Genomic DNA, 18,134 nt, shown 5'->3' with positions numbered 1-18,134 from the left:
ACATCATGGACGCTGTCTAGCGTGAGCTCTTATGTGACTGGCCAGGCCGAACTTGGTCTTAAACACTCTATTGCACGTGTGACAATACAGTTGGCCAGCTTCGTTGAGCGTGTACACGTAGGAGGGCTTAGGTCTCTCTTTCCGTAATTGGCGTTTGGTGTCTAAGCTTTTGAGACGGTTATCCTCAAACATTTTGACACCGTTATGGATGGTAGAACGCCAAGATGACCTTCTTCCAGCAAGCTCCTCCCAATGCTCAGGGTCGATGGCGCAAGCGCTCAGATGCCGTTTGAGCACGTCCTTGTAGCGCAGGTGCTGACCACCGTGCTTCCGCTTACCCACTGCCAACTCAGAGTAGAGGACAGCTTTAGGCAAGCGGTGATCATCCATTCGAAGGACGTGCCCACACCATCTGAGCTGCCGCTGCATTAGTATGGCCTCCATGCCATACATTCCGGAACGACGCAGGACCTCGGAGTTGGGAACATGGTCCTGCCACTTAATCCTGAGTATAGACCGCAAACACCTCAGGTGGTAAGTGTCTAGTTTCTTTATGTCTGTTTTGTAGAGGCACCATGTCTCTGCTCCATATAAAAGGACAGGAATGATTAGCGCCCTGTAGACGCTAATTTTTGTCTCGAGCTTGAGATCATGGGACCTCCAGACGCGATCTGTGAGTCGTCCGAAATTAGCAGCGGCGTTGGCGATACGTGAAGGTATCTCCGAGGCTAGGGTGTTATCACGCCGGATAGTGCTTCCAAGATATTTAAAGTGTGATACTTCATCTAGAGGTCTCCCATCTAGATTCAGCACCGTTGGGTCAGCCTCACCTCCTCTTGACGGTTGTTTGAGAATTTGAGTCTTGGAAGCACTAATAACGAGACCAAACTGTTGACATGAGCGATGTAGTGCGTCAACGTAGCCTTGGAGATACGCCATGGTGTCGGACATGAGGCATATGTCGTCAGCATAAAGAATCTCCAAAATGGAGATCCTCTGAATCTTGGACTTCGCTCTAAACCTAGAAATGTCAAATACACCCTTTTCAGTTCTGACATTCAGCTGAATTTGGTCACCACAATACTGCAGAGCATCTCTCATGACCACTGAAAAATAAATTGCGAAGAGTGTAGGTGCTAGAACACATCCTTGTTTTACACCACTTGTAATTTGGATCTCCTCGGAGAGTTCGTTTTCGTGCCGAACCTGGGCTTTCATACCAATGTGGAATTGGCGAATCAGGTCGACGAACTTCTTCGGATAGCCAAATTTACAAAGAACGATCCAGAGAGCCTCGCGTGGAACTCTATCAAAAGCCTTTTCCAAATCCACAAAGCACATGTAGAGAGGCCGTTGGTGCTCAAGGCTTTTTTCTTGGATTTGCCTCACGACAGCGATTGCGTCCATGGTTCCTCTGCTAGGACGGAATCCACACTGGCTCTCCGGAAGGTGGTTTTCAGCGACGTTACTTAGGCGGGTGTTAATAATGTGTGCAAGAATTTTACCGGCACTGGAGAGAAGCGATATGCCTCTATACGAGCTGCAGTCGGAGACATCTCCTTTCCCTTTGTACAGCTTGCAGATAGCCGCATCTCTCCAGGCCTGCGGCACTTGTTCCGTGTTCCACACTCTTAAGACCAGATGATATAGTCTGTTGACAATGTGTTTCCCACTGTATTTGTAAATTTCAGCCGGGAGATCGTCCATGCCGGGGGCCTTAGAGTTTTTGAGACGCTTAACTGCTGCCGCAAACTCTTCGAAAGTTGGTGGGTCATCTAGATCTTGTCTTATGGGAAGTTCTTCCAGCGAGTTGATATAAGACAAGTTCGCACTGAGCGCATTAGGGTTCAGAACATCATTAAAATGTTCTGCCCATCGCTTCAATACGGCATTTTTGTCCGTAACTCGGGTTAACTTGTCTTTTGAATAAAGTGGGGCCGTTTTTCTGACACGGGGGCCAAAAATGGCTTGTATTCCTTCGAAGAACTTCCCGCTTTGATGTGTGTCGGCGTAATGCTGTAATTCAACAGCCATTTCTTTCCACCACTTATCTTTTAGTTCGCGAACTTTGGATCTAACTTTGTATTGTGCTTCCTTTTTGTCGCACGCAACCGCTGACTTTGAGTTCAATTCATGCCTGTACTGTCACCATGTCAGGGAATAAATACGTAAATTACATAGCGGTAGGGGCGGTGGAAATACCAGGGTATTGGACGGCTGTGCTCCTTTTTGATAGGATCGGCAGGAAGCCGTTGCTCTGCTGCGCTTTCTGGGTGTGTGCGGTCTGTCAAATTGGATTTATCTTCATGACAAAAGGTAGGTATTTAAATACATGTACTTGCTAAAGTTTTATGAATTCATTTATTTTTATTTTTAAAGGAATCTAGTAAATAAGTTTCTGCTACGCAAACAAAATAAATATGTTTTCCTGTGGCACAAGTGTCACAACCCTCGTGGCAATCATTGCAAACTCACTCATGCCTGGCTTCCGTTTACAGTCTGCTAAAGTCTCAATATTATGGTTCAAAGGTTATAATTATTTCTTCTTTCTATAAACTAATGTTACCCTTTCTTGCTTTAGGCTGTATTTTCCACTGAGGCGGAGGCGAGCGGAGATGAAAAGAATCAACCAATTGTAGTGGAGAAGAGTTGTGGATTAAAACATCTCCGCTCGTCAGGGCCTCATTGGAAAGGCAGAATTACTTTTGTTTATATTATAACCACTTTTTTCTCATACAGATTACTATGAACTCTCCTTGGCTGTGTACCTAGTGGGCAAGTACAGCATCTCAATCGTCGTAACCTGCGTGTACATCTACACAAACGAGTTGTTCCCTACGCAGTATCGAAGCAGTCTATTCTCCTTCGCTTCCATGATCGGCAGGATTGGCGCTATATCAGCACCCCTCACGCCTGCTTTGGTGACTATGATTTAGATTTAGATTTACTCGAACGACCTGTTCCCTACGCAGTATCGAGGCAGTCTGTTCTCCTTCGGTTCCATGATCGGCAGGATTGGTGCTATATGAGCACCCCTCACGCCTGCTTTGGTGACTATGATTTAGATTTTTTTTTCGATGGGGCGCGCGCACAGCTCTTTTGAGCAAGGACCCCGCTATTAAGTACGCCTTATAAGTACGACACCCACGGGACGAGATGGGGTGGTGCTACTATGATTTAGATTAACATTTAGATTTACTCGAACGAGCTGTTCCCTACGCAATATCGAGGCAATCTGTTCTCCTTCGCTTCCATGATCGGCAGGATTGGCGCCATATCAATACTACTCACGCCTGCTTTTGTGAGTATAAGTTTAGACTTAGAGGGCCTAGCCTAGGCCCCCGGCAATAGAAGACTAACCAATCTACTGTGGTGTGTACATACATGAGGGTATCCATGTATGGGAATGAACACATGAGTTACTCAACAATGTCATATTTTGAATGACAACTACTACGCTAACGTAGGTACAGTACAGTACAATCGTCATCAGTTATATCGATATTGGAGCGGCCAAGGTATTCAAAAATACAGGAAAAAAGCCTTTATTATCAAGACGTTAAAACTCATTCAGGTATTTTTGGTATGGACCCACATGTAGGTTGCTGTTTAGTCTCTCTTTTCATACTGCATGCTTGCGGAATGCAAGTGTAAGCTTGTAATGAACTACGTTGACAATGATAATCTTATTCCACAGGGCACAATGGTGTGGAAACACCTACCATTCGTGTTGTTCGGGAGTTTCGCAACCCTATCCGGCTTGCTGGTGCTGCTGGCTCCAGAGACCAAAGGAACCGCGCTACCGGACACCATGCAGCAGGCTGCGGACCTTGGCAGGTCGAAGAAACCTTCCGAGACCTTATATGAATGAATGAATAAAAAACATGTAAAAGTTTATTGATAAGGTAGATACAAATATTAAAAATGAAAATAAACTAACTTATCTATAAAATAAAACTAAATTAAAACTAAAAACTACTACTAAATAAAATAAGATAAAATTAAAAAACATTATTTATCTTAATATCCAAACATGCAAACTTTCATATCTATCATAGTAGTAGTAGTAATCACTTTATTGCACACAACACATGTTTACATAATATTTACAGATATAAAGGTACAAAGGCAAACTTATCCCTGTAAGGGATCTCTTCCAGCTAACCTTCATTACTATTCTTTGGTCTAGGAATGAATGATCCAGCCTAGGGTCACCCAAAGTCTCACGTATTTAGTCTTTTATTATTATTTTTTTATTCATCATTTTTCTTAGGCTAGGTTTTTATAATATGTATATAAAAGTAAAATATAAAAACACTTACAAAACAATAAAAAATACATATAAACACATTATAAAAAACCTAACCTAGGGTGCCGCCGGCAGCGGGGCAGGGCCCAAGCTGCCGGTGGTCAGGGCCGCAGAGTGAGGAACCGACGTACTATACGCGCCGTGTCCAAAATTACCGCCTTCTGCATCTGACCCTTGATCCAGCCACCCAGCGAGAGTCTCTCTAGGTGTTGGTCGAGACTCTTCGCTATGAGACCGTTCGCTGACACGACTATCGGAACAATGATCGTCGAGTCAACATCCCACATGGCGGTAATCTCATGAGCTAAGTCTAGGTACTTGCTGGACTTGTCCTTCTCAGCCTTCACGAGATTCTCATCATGAGGGATGGTGACGTCGGCGAGCACGGCCCGGCGCTGCGATCGGTCTATCAGCACGATGTCAGGCTTATTGGCAACAATAGTCCTGTCAGTGATGATAGATCGATCCCAATAGAGCGTGGCACGACCATTTTCGAGAACTGGCGCAGGTGTGTACTTGTAGTACGGCACTTCGCGGTCCACAAGGCCGTATAGGAGGGCAAGCTGCTGGTGAATAATTCTGGCTACGAGGTTATGTCTGTGCAAGTACTCGCCGTTAGCAAGATGAGAACAACCGGAGATAATATGCCTGAGTGACTCTCCGGGACGGCGGCATGCCCGACAAATGTCGACCGTACCGTCCTTCAGGATATATCTCCGGTAGTTATTCGTCATGATAACTTCGTCCGCAATTGCACAGGCAAAGCCCTCGGTTTCTCCGAAGAGGTCCCCGAATCGTAGCCAGTTCACCGACGCGGGTAGGTCTACATCGGGTCCCATGAGGGCCTTGTAGAACCGCCCGTGTAGCTGCTTATCCTTCCATACCGCCTTGCGGTCCTCGGTGCTTAGTACTACAGGTTTGCGCCAGTTCTCGTTTGCCAAGGAGAGCGGCGTGAGGCCCCTGTCAGCTGCCACCACATCACGATGCATCCCACACTCGTTGTTGAGAAAATAATTCCTGAGATTGTACACCTCACGGTTGTGGAGATTTTTGGCGTTTAGAAAGCCGCGACCTCCACATTTCCGTGGGATGTACAATCTCATAACAGACGAGCGTGGGTGCAGCATACGGTGTGTGGTGAGCAGCTGTCGGACCCTCCGATCCAGGGCATCCAGCTCGGTCTGAGTCCACCTTAGTATGCCAAAGGAGTATGTGAGTAGAGGCATTACCCAGGCGTTGAAGGCGCGCACTTTGTTGCCTCCTGACAAAAGACTGTTAAGTACTTTTGTGAGCCGACTGAAAAAGCGCTCCTTCACCGACCGTCTAATACCTTCTTCCTCAATACCCAACGACTGTGACATACCAAGGTATTTATAGGTTTCTGATTCAGAGATGGATCTGAAAGACATTGTCTCAGAAAGTTGTAAATTTGTTGAATTTACAACTTTCCCCCGCTGTACATGCATAACCGCACATTTATCGACACCAAACTCCATATTGATGGCATTACTGAAGACTTCGGTGGTTTTCAGTAGCTCCACCAAGTCTTGGCTATTTGGTGCAAATAATTTGAGATCATCCATGTACAGAAGGTGAGAAATTACTTCACCCTCTCTCCGAAGCCGAATTATTATTATTATTTGTATGTCTTTTCCATATCTCGGGACCATGGGGTCCCGGACCTTTGGGAGGCGTACGTGGGGCCGAAGCCAACAGCGCAGAGGCCCTTTAAGACACTTTAATCTAAAAGCAAGGGATACACGTGGCGGATACTATCCCCGAACGCACAATGTGATACATCAAGAGATGGTCCCCGCCAGGTGCAAAGACTATTGCAGTGCAGCACTTTTGTGCTGCGATGGGAACTAAGGTCATGGGCTATAGATTTGAAAGTTGGATGGACTGGATAATGGGCTATGGGAGAGACTAGCGGACACCTGCCGTGACAATCAGTCTCAAAATTGTATAAGACAGGTGGTGACTCGCCAACTCATTGAGTGGGCCCCGCAATGGCCGCACGCACAGTGCGACAACAGGGCAACACTTTGGAGCGGCTGTGAGGTTGTCGAGAGGTGAGTCTGCGGTAGCCAGATCCCGGTAATCCGTTCAAGGGCCGCCGGCGTTATGACATTTTACACTTCCAACCTGGAGCATAGGTCCCGCTCTTGCGACTCCACTCTGGCCGGCCGGTGAAGGCAAGCACAGAGGCGAGGGCCAGATGACAGGGCCCTCTGGAATAGGGGTCCGCGGTGTCGCCACTCACCGTCAGCTCGCCACAAGCTGCCCCCGCGGGGTTATTATTATTATTATTTGTATGTCTTTTCCATATCTCGGGACCATGGGGTCCCGGACCTTTGGGAGGCGTACGTGGGGCCGGAGCCAACAGCGCAGAGGCCCTTTAAGACACTTTAATCTAAAAGCAAGGGATACACATGGCGGATACCATCCCCGAACGCACAATGTGATACATCCGGAGATGGTCCCCGCCAGGTGCAAAGACTATTGCAGTGCAGCACTTTTGTGCTGCGATGGGAACTAAGGTCATGGGCTATAGATTTGAACGTTGGATGGACTGGATAATGGGCTATGGGAGAGACTAGCGGACACCTGCCGTGACAATCAGTCTCAAAATTGTGTAAGACAGGTGGTGACTCGCCTACTCATTTAGTGGGCCCTACAACGGCCGCACGCACAGTGCGACAATAGGGCAACACTTCGGAGCGGCTGTAAGGTTGTCGAGAGGTGAGTCTGCGGTAGCCAGATCCCGGTGATCCGTTCAGCAGGCCGCCGGCGTTATGACATTTTACACTTCCAACCTGGAGCATAGGTCCCGCTCTTGCGACTCCACTCTGGCCGGCCAATCAAGGCAAGCACAGAGGCGAGGGCCAGATGACAGGGCCCTCTGGAATAGGGGTCCGCGGTGTCGCCACTCACCGTCAGCTCGCCACAAGCTGCCCCCGCGGGTTTATTATTATTATTATTAAACGGTTTTATTTAGCTTGACCCCGTATCTTCTTTGTACATATATGTGCTTCAAATCTTGCAATCGAATTTTCGACCACTTCTACTTAACCGATTTCGATGAAATTTGGCATCCGTATCAGGTCCCCGTGACAATGACTTTTTATAATATTTTCAACCTTGGATCTTTAAATCCTGATGCTGCAGAGATACTGCTTACCTTAACCGAGAGTATTACAGACTTGCTAGGTTAACTATATTATTGTTGCTATAAAACAAATTCTTAGTGACTTATTAGTGACCTCCAACTCTTCAGTTCTGATGCTGCACGGTTACCGCCTGCCTTAACCAACAGGATTGATACAGTTCTGATTCTAGAATAGGATTTTAAGTATTGGGCAGGAGCATTTCATAATGACCTCCAACTCCTCAGTCGTGATGATGGAAGGTACCTGCCTGCCGTAACCGACAGGTTAGAGTATATGCCACTATTAAAGTAGTGCTCTAAGTTTTAAGTAGAGGTGTTTACGTTTCATAATGACCTCTATTTATCAGTCCTGATGCTGCAGGGTTACTGCCTGCTTTACCGGCAGGGATTGCGAAAATTCTAATTTTAAAGTAGGATTTAAAGTATTGAGCAGGGGCACTTGCATTTAAAAATGAACTCCAACTCCTCAATCGTGATGATGCAAGGTTATTGCATGCCTGCCATAACCGACCGGTTGGAGAATGTGTCAATTTTAAAATTTTAAAGTAGTGCTCTATGTTTTAGGTAGAGGCATTTACGTATAATATTGTCCTCCCAAGTCATCAGTTCTGATGCTGCAGGGTTACTGCCTGCCTTAACCACCTAGATTAATAAAGTTCTGATTTCAAAGTAGGATTTAAAGTATTGGACAGGAGCACTTGCATTTAATAATACCACCAACTCCTCAATCGTGATGATGCAAGGTTACTGCCTATCGTAATCGACCGGTTGGCGAATGTGTCAATTTTAAAGTAGTGCTCATTGTTTTAAGTAGAGGCATTTACGTTTCATATTGTCCTCCCAACTCATCAGTTCCTTCTAATGCTGCAGGGTTACTGCCTGCCTTAACCACCAAGATTAATTAAGTCCTGATTTCAAAGTAGGATTTCCAGTATTAGGCAGTAAGGGCATTAATTAGCATTTAAAAATTACCTCCAACTCCTCAGTCGTGATGATGCAAGGTGTGGCCTGCCCACACTATAGATATAACTATAGGTATAGGTATAAATATGCGAAGTCCCAAGTAATAATCATTTTAGTATGAGGGCGCCGAAGAAAATTAAGTTCCGTGTTTTAGGACTAACCTTCTAGACGCTTCGCCTTCGACGTTACGCGGTGCTCGGCTTTCGGCCTTCGCATTCAGACACTTATACATAATACTATAGTTCTGTAACGTGTTTGTCACTCATACTATAGTTCTGTGTATTAACCTCCCAGACGCTTCAAGCCTCCAGACACTTGTACTATTGTTCTCTGTTTGAGCACTAACCTGCCGAACGCTTCGGGTCTTCGGCCCTACGCGGAGCTCGGCCTTCGGCCCTCGCGATTAAGACACTTGAACCATTGTTCTCTGTTCGAACCTGCCGGACGCTTCGGACCTACGGCCCTACGCGGAGCTCGGCCTTCGGCCTTCGCAATTAAGACACTTGAACCATTGTTCTCTGCTCGAACCTGCCGGACGTCCGGTACTACGGCCCTACGCGGAGCTCGGCCTTCGCAATTAAGATACTTGAACCATTGTTCTCTGTTCGAACCTGCCGGACGCTTCGGACCTACGGCCCTACGCGGAGCTCGGCCTTCGGCCTTCGCAATTAAGATACTTGAACCATTGTTCTCTGTTCGAGCACTAACCTGCCGGACGCTTCGAACCTACGGCTCTACGCGGAGCTCGGCCTTCGGCCTTCGCAATTAAGACACTTGAACCATTGTTCTCTGTTCGAGCACTAACCTGCCGGACGCTTCGGGCCTTCGGCCCTACGCGGAGCTCGGCCTTCGCAATTAAGACACTTGAACCATTGTTCTCTGTTCGAACCTGCCGGACGCTTCGGACCTACGGCCCTACGCGGAGCTCGGCCTTCGGCCTTCGCAATTAAGACACTTGAACCATTGTTCTCTGCTCGAACCTGCCGGACGTTCGGGCCTACGGCCCTACGCGGAGGTCGGCCTTCGGCCTTTGCAATTAAGATACTTGAACCATTGTTCTCTGTTCGAGCACTAACCTGCCGGACGCTTCGGACCTACGGCCCTACGCGGAGCTCGGCCTTCGGCCTTCGCAATGCAGACACTTGAACCATTGTTCTCTGTTCGAACCTGCCGGACGCTTCGGACCTACGGCCCTACGCGGAGCTCGGCCTTCGGCCTTCGCAATTAAGACACTTGAACTATTGTTCTCTGTTCGAGCACTAACCTGCCGGACGCTTCGGGCCTTCGGCCCTACGCGGAGCTCGGCCTTCGCAATTAAGACACTTGAACCATTGTTCTCTGCTCGAACCTACCGGACGTTCGGCCCTACGCGGAGCTCGGCCTTCGCAATTAAGACACTTGAACCATTGTTCTCTGTTCGAACCTGCCGGACGCTTTGGACCTACGGCCCTACGCCGAGCTCGGCCTTCAGCCTTCGCAATTAAGACAGTTGAACCATTGTTCTCTGTTCGAGCACTAACCTGCCGGACGCTTCGGGCCTTCGGCCCTACGCGGAGCTCGGCCTTCGGCCTTCGCAATTAAGATACTTGAACCATTGTTCTCTGTTCGAGCACTAACCTGCCGGACGCTTCGGGCCTTCGGCCCTACGCGGAGCTCGGCCTTCGGCCTTCGCAATTAAGATACTCGAACCATTGTTCTCTGTTCGAACCTGCCGGACGCTTCGGGCCTTCGGCTCTACGCGGAGCTCGGCCTTCGGCCTTCGCAATTAAGACACTTGAACCATTGTTCTCTGTTCGAGCACTAACCTGCCGGACGCTTCGGGCCTTCGGCCCTACGCGGAGCTCGGCCTTCGGCCTTCGCAATTAAGATACTTGAACCATTGTTCTCTATTTGAGCACTAACGGGCCGGACGCTTCGGGCCTTCGGCCCTACGCATAGCTCGGCCTTCGGCCTTCGCAATTAAGACACTTGAACCATTGTTCTCTGTTCGAGCACTAACCTGCCGGACGCTTCGGGCTCTCAACTAAAAACTTAAAAATAAAATTAAGGTAAAAAAGTTTTAAGTTAAACGGTTTTATTTTAATCAGAAAGTGTACCAAAAACTAGAAAATAAAAATTATTATACTTATCGGAGTTCTACATATGTACTACCTATGTTTCTTTTCTGGGCAGTATTCATGCAAGACGTGTAGCAAAATGTAGTTTTCTCGAGTCTGATTCTAAACGCCACTTTTCGACACCATGTCAGTGGATTAAGTATTAATCGGAATTTTTTCTGAGACTAAAATAAAAACGTGGGGCGTTAGTATTTAAAAATGTTGAGTAAGATCTAAAAAAGTAAAAATATACAATGAAATGTGGAGCTTTCCGAGGTAGGTATGACATAGGTGAAATTGTGTTATAATGATTTCTAGTCATGTTTACTAATATTTCTTTTCCAAATATATGAATGTATTATATTTCTCAACGTATTTTTATTCTAACGCCCCACGTTTTTATTTTAGTCTCAGAAAAAATTCCGATTAATACTTAATCCACTGACATGGTGTCGAAAAGTGGCGTTTAGAATCAGACTCGAGAAAACTACATTTTGCTACACGTCTTGCATGAATACTGCCCAGAAAAGAAACATAGGTAGTACATATGTAGAACTCCGATAAGTATAATAATTTTTATTTTCTAGTTTTTGGTACACTTTCTGATTAAAATAAAACCGTTTAACTTAAAACTTTTTTACCTTAATTTTATTTAATTAAACTCTGTCGTTACTCCAAGGCTAGGACAGCGGTCTCTACCGCAAACGCCGCAAATATGACTGTAATGCCGCAAGCATATCAGAATATGATGATTGTAGGTATTGTACATAGGTATGTTTCAGACATGCATCAGAATAATATCACCCGCTTTATACTATCCTAAATATGCCTAATGTAATCCAATATCCAATGCATTGTCTTATCAATAGTTTATCAGTTACATGTCAAGTACCTACATGATCTCTTGTAATGGTTAGTGACGGATCGTAAATAGTAGCGAATTATCGTGCAACTTATAAATATTTGTATCTATTTTAAAGGAAAGTTATCTGGTTGTTCAAAGCAAAATCTCTAAATCTTTAGACATAATTTATGAAACATATGTATTTTATACTATAGGTAGCATTTAAAAAACGAAAAACGAACGTTTTGTCATTACTTAAGGTGGTAAATATACTTCAACGTGTCACCAAAAACTTTAAAGAAAATTTCACCTCAACAGAATCAAAAACCAGTCCTAACTTTAAAAAGAAGTCAGCCAGAATAGCAGGACGGTATTAAAGCAGAAGGAATGGAGAAAGAAAAAGAAAAAGTGCATTTAGACACGATACTAATAGAGGAAATAGGGGAGTTTGGGAGTTTCCAGAAGAGGGCGTTAGGGTTGGCTTTGTTAGTGGCTCTACTTGGCGGGTATAGTGGGAACGAGTATGTGTTTACTGCTGCTAGAATAACCACCAGGTGAGTGTTGGTTTTTTCACTTTGTATCCAAGCAACCTTTTGCACTGAATTTGTAAACGGCAGAAGTGAAAAGGCCTGTGCACACCGGCTGCGTGTGCGTGACGTGCACGTGTGCGCGCGCGTTGTAGTATACAGATCCTTATGAGACACGGCACAGCTCTTGCGTGACGTGTGCGTGTGCGGCTCCAACATTTTAGCGCACGCGCACGTACACGTCACGCACACGCAAGCCGGTGTGCCCAGGCCTTAAGTCTGAATGCATATTTTTATAGAAATTTTACGTGGCCTTTTGTCACTTGCAAAATTGTCGACGGAAACCTTTCGGAAAGCAAAATATTTGACGGAGCACCAAATAAAAAAAAGTCGTTTGACAAATTAACTTGGACCAGAAATATAGGAGAGCTTGTTTTTGATTTGTTTCCGTTTTTTTTCTCGCTTAGACGGACTAGCCGTATTTTACCAATTTCAAAATTAAAGTAAAGAAGCTAGCTAACCTAGAATCTAGGTACAATTATTAATAATTTTAGGATTCTATGTATAACATGATAATATTTACCAGATGCCTAATCCCAGAATGCGAAACCAGCGGTGATTCGAATTGGTTGACCATGGCGATACCCGAAGATGGTGGGTCTTTCGACAACTGCAATAGATTCAACTCGACATGGCTCGGAGGGAATGCTAGCTGCTCGGTTAATGACTTCGACAGGGATCTTATTGTGCCATGCGAGGATTATGTATATGAGAATACAGACACCGCGGTGTATGAGGTAGGTATTTTATTCACAAACAAAACATCCTCCAGACTGAGCATAGTCGCGCTACCCCCTCTGCCACGCATACGGTAATTTTACTCCATGTTCGAGTCGAAAGTGTCTTTGTGTGACGTCCGTGTCTTTGAACGGACCAATCACGGCACGGGACTTCGCTCACCTCGTCCCGCGTACCCCCTCATTTTTGGCATCATCGGTTGCATGAAATAATTGCTCTAAACTCGGTCTAGAGGATTCCTAGTCTATGATTTTATTTGAGTGCATTACAAATAACCATGAAACTAATAATAAATAACAATAACGAGGTGAGAAAATGTCACTTACTGAAATTTGTCTGTCAAGCACTAACGTAACTTAAGAGCCCATCAACGTGCACACTAGCACCACTGCTAAATAATCGTGATTATTAAAATTTAACGAACGATTTTAAAAAAGGGGGCCGCTACGTACTGTATTTTGTATTTAAGTACCTTTTGAGTACATCAGACTAGTTTTTATGTTGCTAGATTCGTTAGATAGGTATAGGAACTCAAAACAAAAACGGCCGTTTTATCTTTGGACGCATAGATTGACGAATCCAGCAACACAAAAACTAGTTTGATGTATTCAAAAGGTATTTAAATACAAAACACAGTAGGTAGGTACGTAGCGGCCCCCTTTTTTAATATCTTTCGTTAAATTTAAATAATAATGATTATTCAGCAGTGGCGCTAGTATGCACGTTGATGGGCTCTTAACTGTATCTTTTACTTTACAGTTTGACCTGGCATGCCAAGAATGGCTCAGATCAATCATCGGCTCAGCCAGCACGTTCGGCATGATACTGGCATTGCCCTTGACTGGCTTCATCGCTGACAGATACGGGCGCCGATTCGCCGTGGCCCTCAACGCCTTTAATCGTGCCTGGCTTGGCTTGTCCCGGTACTGGACTCAATCCTATGGGAGTTTTATCGCTTTAGAGTTTCTGGAGGCTGTTTTTGATGCGGCAGGATTTTCTTGCGCTTATATTATTGGTAAGTATAACATAGATTTGTCGCTTGTTCTTTATTTATCAAAATTTATTAGACATTAAAAATTCAATTCTAATTTATAACCACTTTTTTTAACAGCAATGGAGTTTGTGGGACCCAAGTATCGAGTCATAGCGGGCGCTACAACGTCCACTTTCTACACAATAGGCATGGTCATGCAGGCTCTAATGGCCTGGGCTGTACCTTACTGGAGACACTTGACACTTGCACTCTATATACCTCAACTTATCACAATTACCTACTTCTTTATCATGCCTGAGTCAGTCCGGTGGTACTTAAGCAAAGGGCGATATACTGAAGCGGAAGCGCAATTGAAAATGGCAGCACAAATGAATCGCAAAACGATGTCTGAGAGATCTCTACAAAGTTTGAAAAAGAGCACCGAAGAAGAGAGAAGGATGGCTTTAAAGAAGCAGAAGGAACCGTGGCTAGTGACTCTTGTGTTTCAACACAAACCTATACTCCTTCGTTGTATTATAGCACCAGTTTGGTGGATCACAACTGTACTAGTCTATTACGGTTTGTCAATGAATGCTGTCAACATGTCAGGGAATAAATACTTGAACTACATGGCAGTTGGAGCAGTTGAGATACCTGGGTTTTGGACGGCTGTTCTCCTATTTGATAGGATTGGTAGAAAACCATTGTTTATTGGCGCTTTCTGGATTTGTGCAGCGTGTCAGATTGGATTCATTTTTATGCCTGATGGTTAGTTCTTTGACTGTATATTTCTTGTCGCTTTAATTTATTGATTATGATGATGATGTAATCCTGTCATCCCTCATTAGGGACATAGGGCTCGCAGAAGAATTTTCCATTTGTCGCGATCCTGAGCAGCTATATCCAGCTCTTTCCAGGCGGCGTAGCACGGTCGCGTTTTTATCCCTTGTCACCATGCCTGTCACGTTCTAACAAGTATGTAAGTGTGAAGGGGACGCGCATAGTGATAGTCGATAAAAATGTCACCGTGCTGCGCCCGCAGGTTAGTCCAGTTGAGCCAGCCTCTTTCTTAAGGAACCATAATCATTGAATGTAAAATGTCGTGTCTTATTTATTAACATTTAACCAATTTTTAGTCCCATGCGTGACATCTTTTAAGGAGCCTAGATAAACATGACTGAAAATACTTAAAAGTTAACTATATTCATATCACTATATCTAAGCATCTTCTAAAAATTAAATGATGTTTACAAAATGTTTACCTTAATATTGAATAAAATACTTGTCTAGTCACATAACCATTAATTTTCAAGGTTTCTACGGTCTGTCCCTGGCAGTGTACCTGCTAGGCAAGTACACCATCTCCATAGTGGTGACTTCACTGTACATCTTCACCAATGAGCTGTTCCCTACGCAGTTTGTCCTCTTCGTTATGTTTGTTAAGCAAGTTAAATTTTTAAGCCACATTTTTGTCAAGCTCGAGTTCTGATGATGGGATCCATGAGGAATCAAGGGCACTCCTCAAATCTTAAAGGCATACGTATAGATTTTTTTGTATTGTCATCATAAAATCAAGCATTTACATTCAAAACTGTCGCATTTGATGAAGTGGAACTGCTGATGATGATCAGAACAGAACTCTTCAACGACGCATAGTTCACGGTTGGCGATTTGTCCTCGTCGTTATGTTTGTTAAGCAAGTTAAGTTTTTAAGCCACATTTTTGTCAAGCTCGAGTTCTGATGATGGGATCCATGAGGAATCAAGGGAACTCCTCAAATCTTAAAGGCATGCGTATAGAGATTTTTGTATTTACATCAGAAAATCAAGCATTTTCATTAAAAACTGTTGCATTTGATGAAGTGGAACTGCTGATGATGATCAGAACAGAACTCTTCAACGACGCATAGTTCACGGTTGGCGATTTGTCCTCGTCGTTATGTTTGTTAAGCAAGTTAAGTTTTTAAGCCACATTTTTGTCAAGCTCGAGTTCTGATGATGGGATCCATGAGGAATCAAGGGAACTCCTCAAATCTTAAAGGCATGCGTATAGAGATTTTTGTATTTACATCAGAAAATCAAGCATTTTCATCAAAAACTGTTGCATTTGATGAAGTGGAACTGCTGATGATGATCAGAACAGAACTCTTCAACGACGCATAGTTCACGTTTGGCGATTTTTCCTTTTCGTTATGTTCGTTAAGCAAGTTAAGTTTTTAAGCCACATTTTTGTCAAGCTAGAGTTCTGATGATGGGATCCATAAGGAATCGAGGGAACTCCTCAAATATTAAAGGCATACGTATAGATTTTTTTGTATTGTCATCATAAAATCAAGCATTTACATTCAAAACTGTCGCATTTGATGAAGTGGAACTGCTGATGATGACCAGAACAGAACTCTTCAATGACGCATGGTACACGTTTGGTGATTACGAATTTCGATTTTGACTTGGACTGGGACCCGGACTGGGACCCGGACTCGGACTCATACCCGGATCCGGTTCGGACCCGGATCCGGTTCGGACCCGGACCTGGACTCGGATCCGGATTCGGACCCGGACTCGGAACCGGACTCGGACCCGGACTCGGATCCGGACTCGGACCCGGTCTCGGACCCAGACACGGACCCGGACTCTGACCCGGACTCGGACCCGGACCTTGACCCAGAAAACCACTATGATACCTTAACTAAATAAACAACTATGATTACCTACCATAAAATTAATGTAGGTATAAAGTACGATGATGCCAATCTTACTAGCCCCTCCCGCTTAAACCCCCGTACACCGCACGGCATGCGCCATTAAGTGGGTTAGGTTAGGTTTGAACTGCGATCCTCACAGAACCGAACAAGGATTAGGTTAGGTTAGAACTGCGAGCCTTACAGAAACGAAATGCTACTTGAAAAGTGGGTTTGATTAGGTTCGAACTGAGGAGTGGGTTAGGTTAGGCTAGAACTACGACCCTCATGGCTCCTCTTCACGGTGGGCCAACGCCGGCCACTCCAAGGGACGCATTGATGCGTTAGAGGGAGCAAGTGATAGTGCATGGCTGCGTCCCTTGGAGTGGCCGGCGTTGGCCCATCCTGTAGAGGAGCCATTATACAGAAGCGAAATGCTAGTAAAAAAGTGGGTGGTTTTACCTCCTTTTCTACATAGTGTACCATCTACAATAATCTTTCATCGGCCCCCATGGAAGTCGGTTTTTTTTTCTTAAAAATTATCACTGTGAAAAGCGTGCTTATAGTTTTACGATGACGTGTCTACAGTAAATAAATGGGACATTATCTATGAAAAGGGACCTTATTGTCGATGGCGCTTACGCCGCACAGCACGTATATCGGAGCATCTTTAATAATGATGTAAGCGCCATCGACAATAAGGTCCCTTTTCATAGATAACGTCACAAATGCAGTTTTTGCGACGCACCTTTACATTTTAATCCTCAAATTTGTTTCTACAGGGGAGCTCTATATAGCATTTAAATATAGGTAGATACCTATGTATAATAATTATTATTTTCTTCCAGGCTTCAATGGTATGGGAGCATCTCCCGTTCGTCCTGTTTGGGACCCTCGCAGCAATATCAGGGTTGTTGGTGCTACTGGCCCCAGAGACCAAAGGCATCCCGCTACCTGACACTATGCAGGAGGCCGCCGAGCTGGGCTCCAAACGTCCTGCCAGAAAAAACTAAAGTTGAAGCTAGCCTTAAGGCGTGCTTTTTCCGTAGGAGCTAAGCGAACCAGTTTTTTGAATCCATTAGAAATATAAGAAACAATGTTTTAAAATTGTGAAAAAAATATATCTTATACTTAAGGATCTGGCAGATACGTTTTGGATCTCAAAAACATGATTAGATAAACTTTGCTCGATAGAAAAAAATTCCAAAGTTACGCCTTTTTTTAACAATAAATCCAAACCATATCTACAATACAAACTTTTTAGACTTGTTTTTTACACAAATGTATAGGTAATAAGATAATCTAGACGTTTTGGATCACTTTGTCTCGGTAACATCATTAAAATAATTTCTATGTTTCAATACCTACTAAATCCGCAAGCGCAATCACTCGCGAACGCACTTACGCCCTCTTCAGTCGCGCGGCAGCGCTTGTAGAGGACGGACCTGTGTCAGTCTGTTCCGCGCGGTCACGTGATTTTACCATTTACAAACAATGGGAAACAAAGCATATGAAACGTAAGAAAAAGTCACTAAGTGCTATAAAAACACACTTTCTGATAACAGAAGCATCTAATACTTTACGAGGTGGTTGAAAGCGCCTAGCTTTACTACATCAACAGTTAAAATATTTCAGTATTTTCACTAGGTCAGCAACCAATTTCAATGTAGGTAAATAATATTATATTCCTAGATAATATAATTGTGAGTATGTAAGTATGATATATTTACAGTATTTCACCTTTACTGATATACCTACGTCCGATCTGCAAAATG

The 18,134-nt window shown here is 44.4% G+C and overlaps 2 protein-coding genes across 2 annotated transcripts; both read left to right on the top strand.

Annotated features, from left to right (window-relative positions):
• Window positions 1–11,768: 11,768 nt before the first annotated feature.
• LOC134668355 (uncharacterized) lies at window positions 11,769–13,223 on the top strand. The gene is made up of 3 exons (XM_063525835.1): window positions 11,769–11,935; window positions 12,495–12,705; window positions 13,215–13,223. Exons 1-3 carry the CDS (start codon window positions 11,769–11,771, stop codon window positions 13,221–13,223), a joined length of 387 nt encoding a protein of 128 aa, XP_063381905.1.
• A 235-nt stretch (window positions 13,224–13,458) lies between these two features.
• On the top strand, window positions 13,459–17,372 carry LOC134668354 (organic cation transporter-like protein). Its single transcript, XM_063525834.1, has 4 exons — window positions 13,459–13,721; window positions 13,818–14,447; window positions 14,993–15,108; window positions 17,208–17,372. Exons 1-4 carry the CDS (start codon window positions 13,526–13,528, stop codon window positions 17,370–17,372), a joined length of 1,107 nt encoding a protein of 368 aa, XP_063381904.1. The 5' UTR covers window positions 13,459–13,525.
• Window positions 17,373–18,134: the final 762 nt, after the last annotated feature.

Source organism: Cydia fagiglandana, chromosome 10, assembly GCF_963556715.1.
Source record: "Cydia fagiglandana chromosome 10, ilCydFagi1.1, whole genome shotgun sequence".
NCBI classification, from domain to species: Eukaryota; Metazoa; Arthropoda; class Insecta; order Lepidoptera; family Tortricidae; genus Cydia; species Cydia fagiglandana.
Note: the sequence above shows the minus strand (reverse complement) of the source record. Positions and strands in the feature narration are given on the sequence as shown.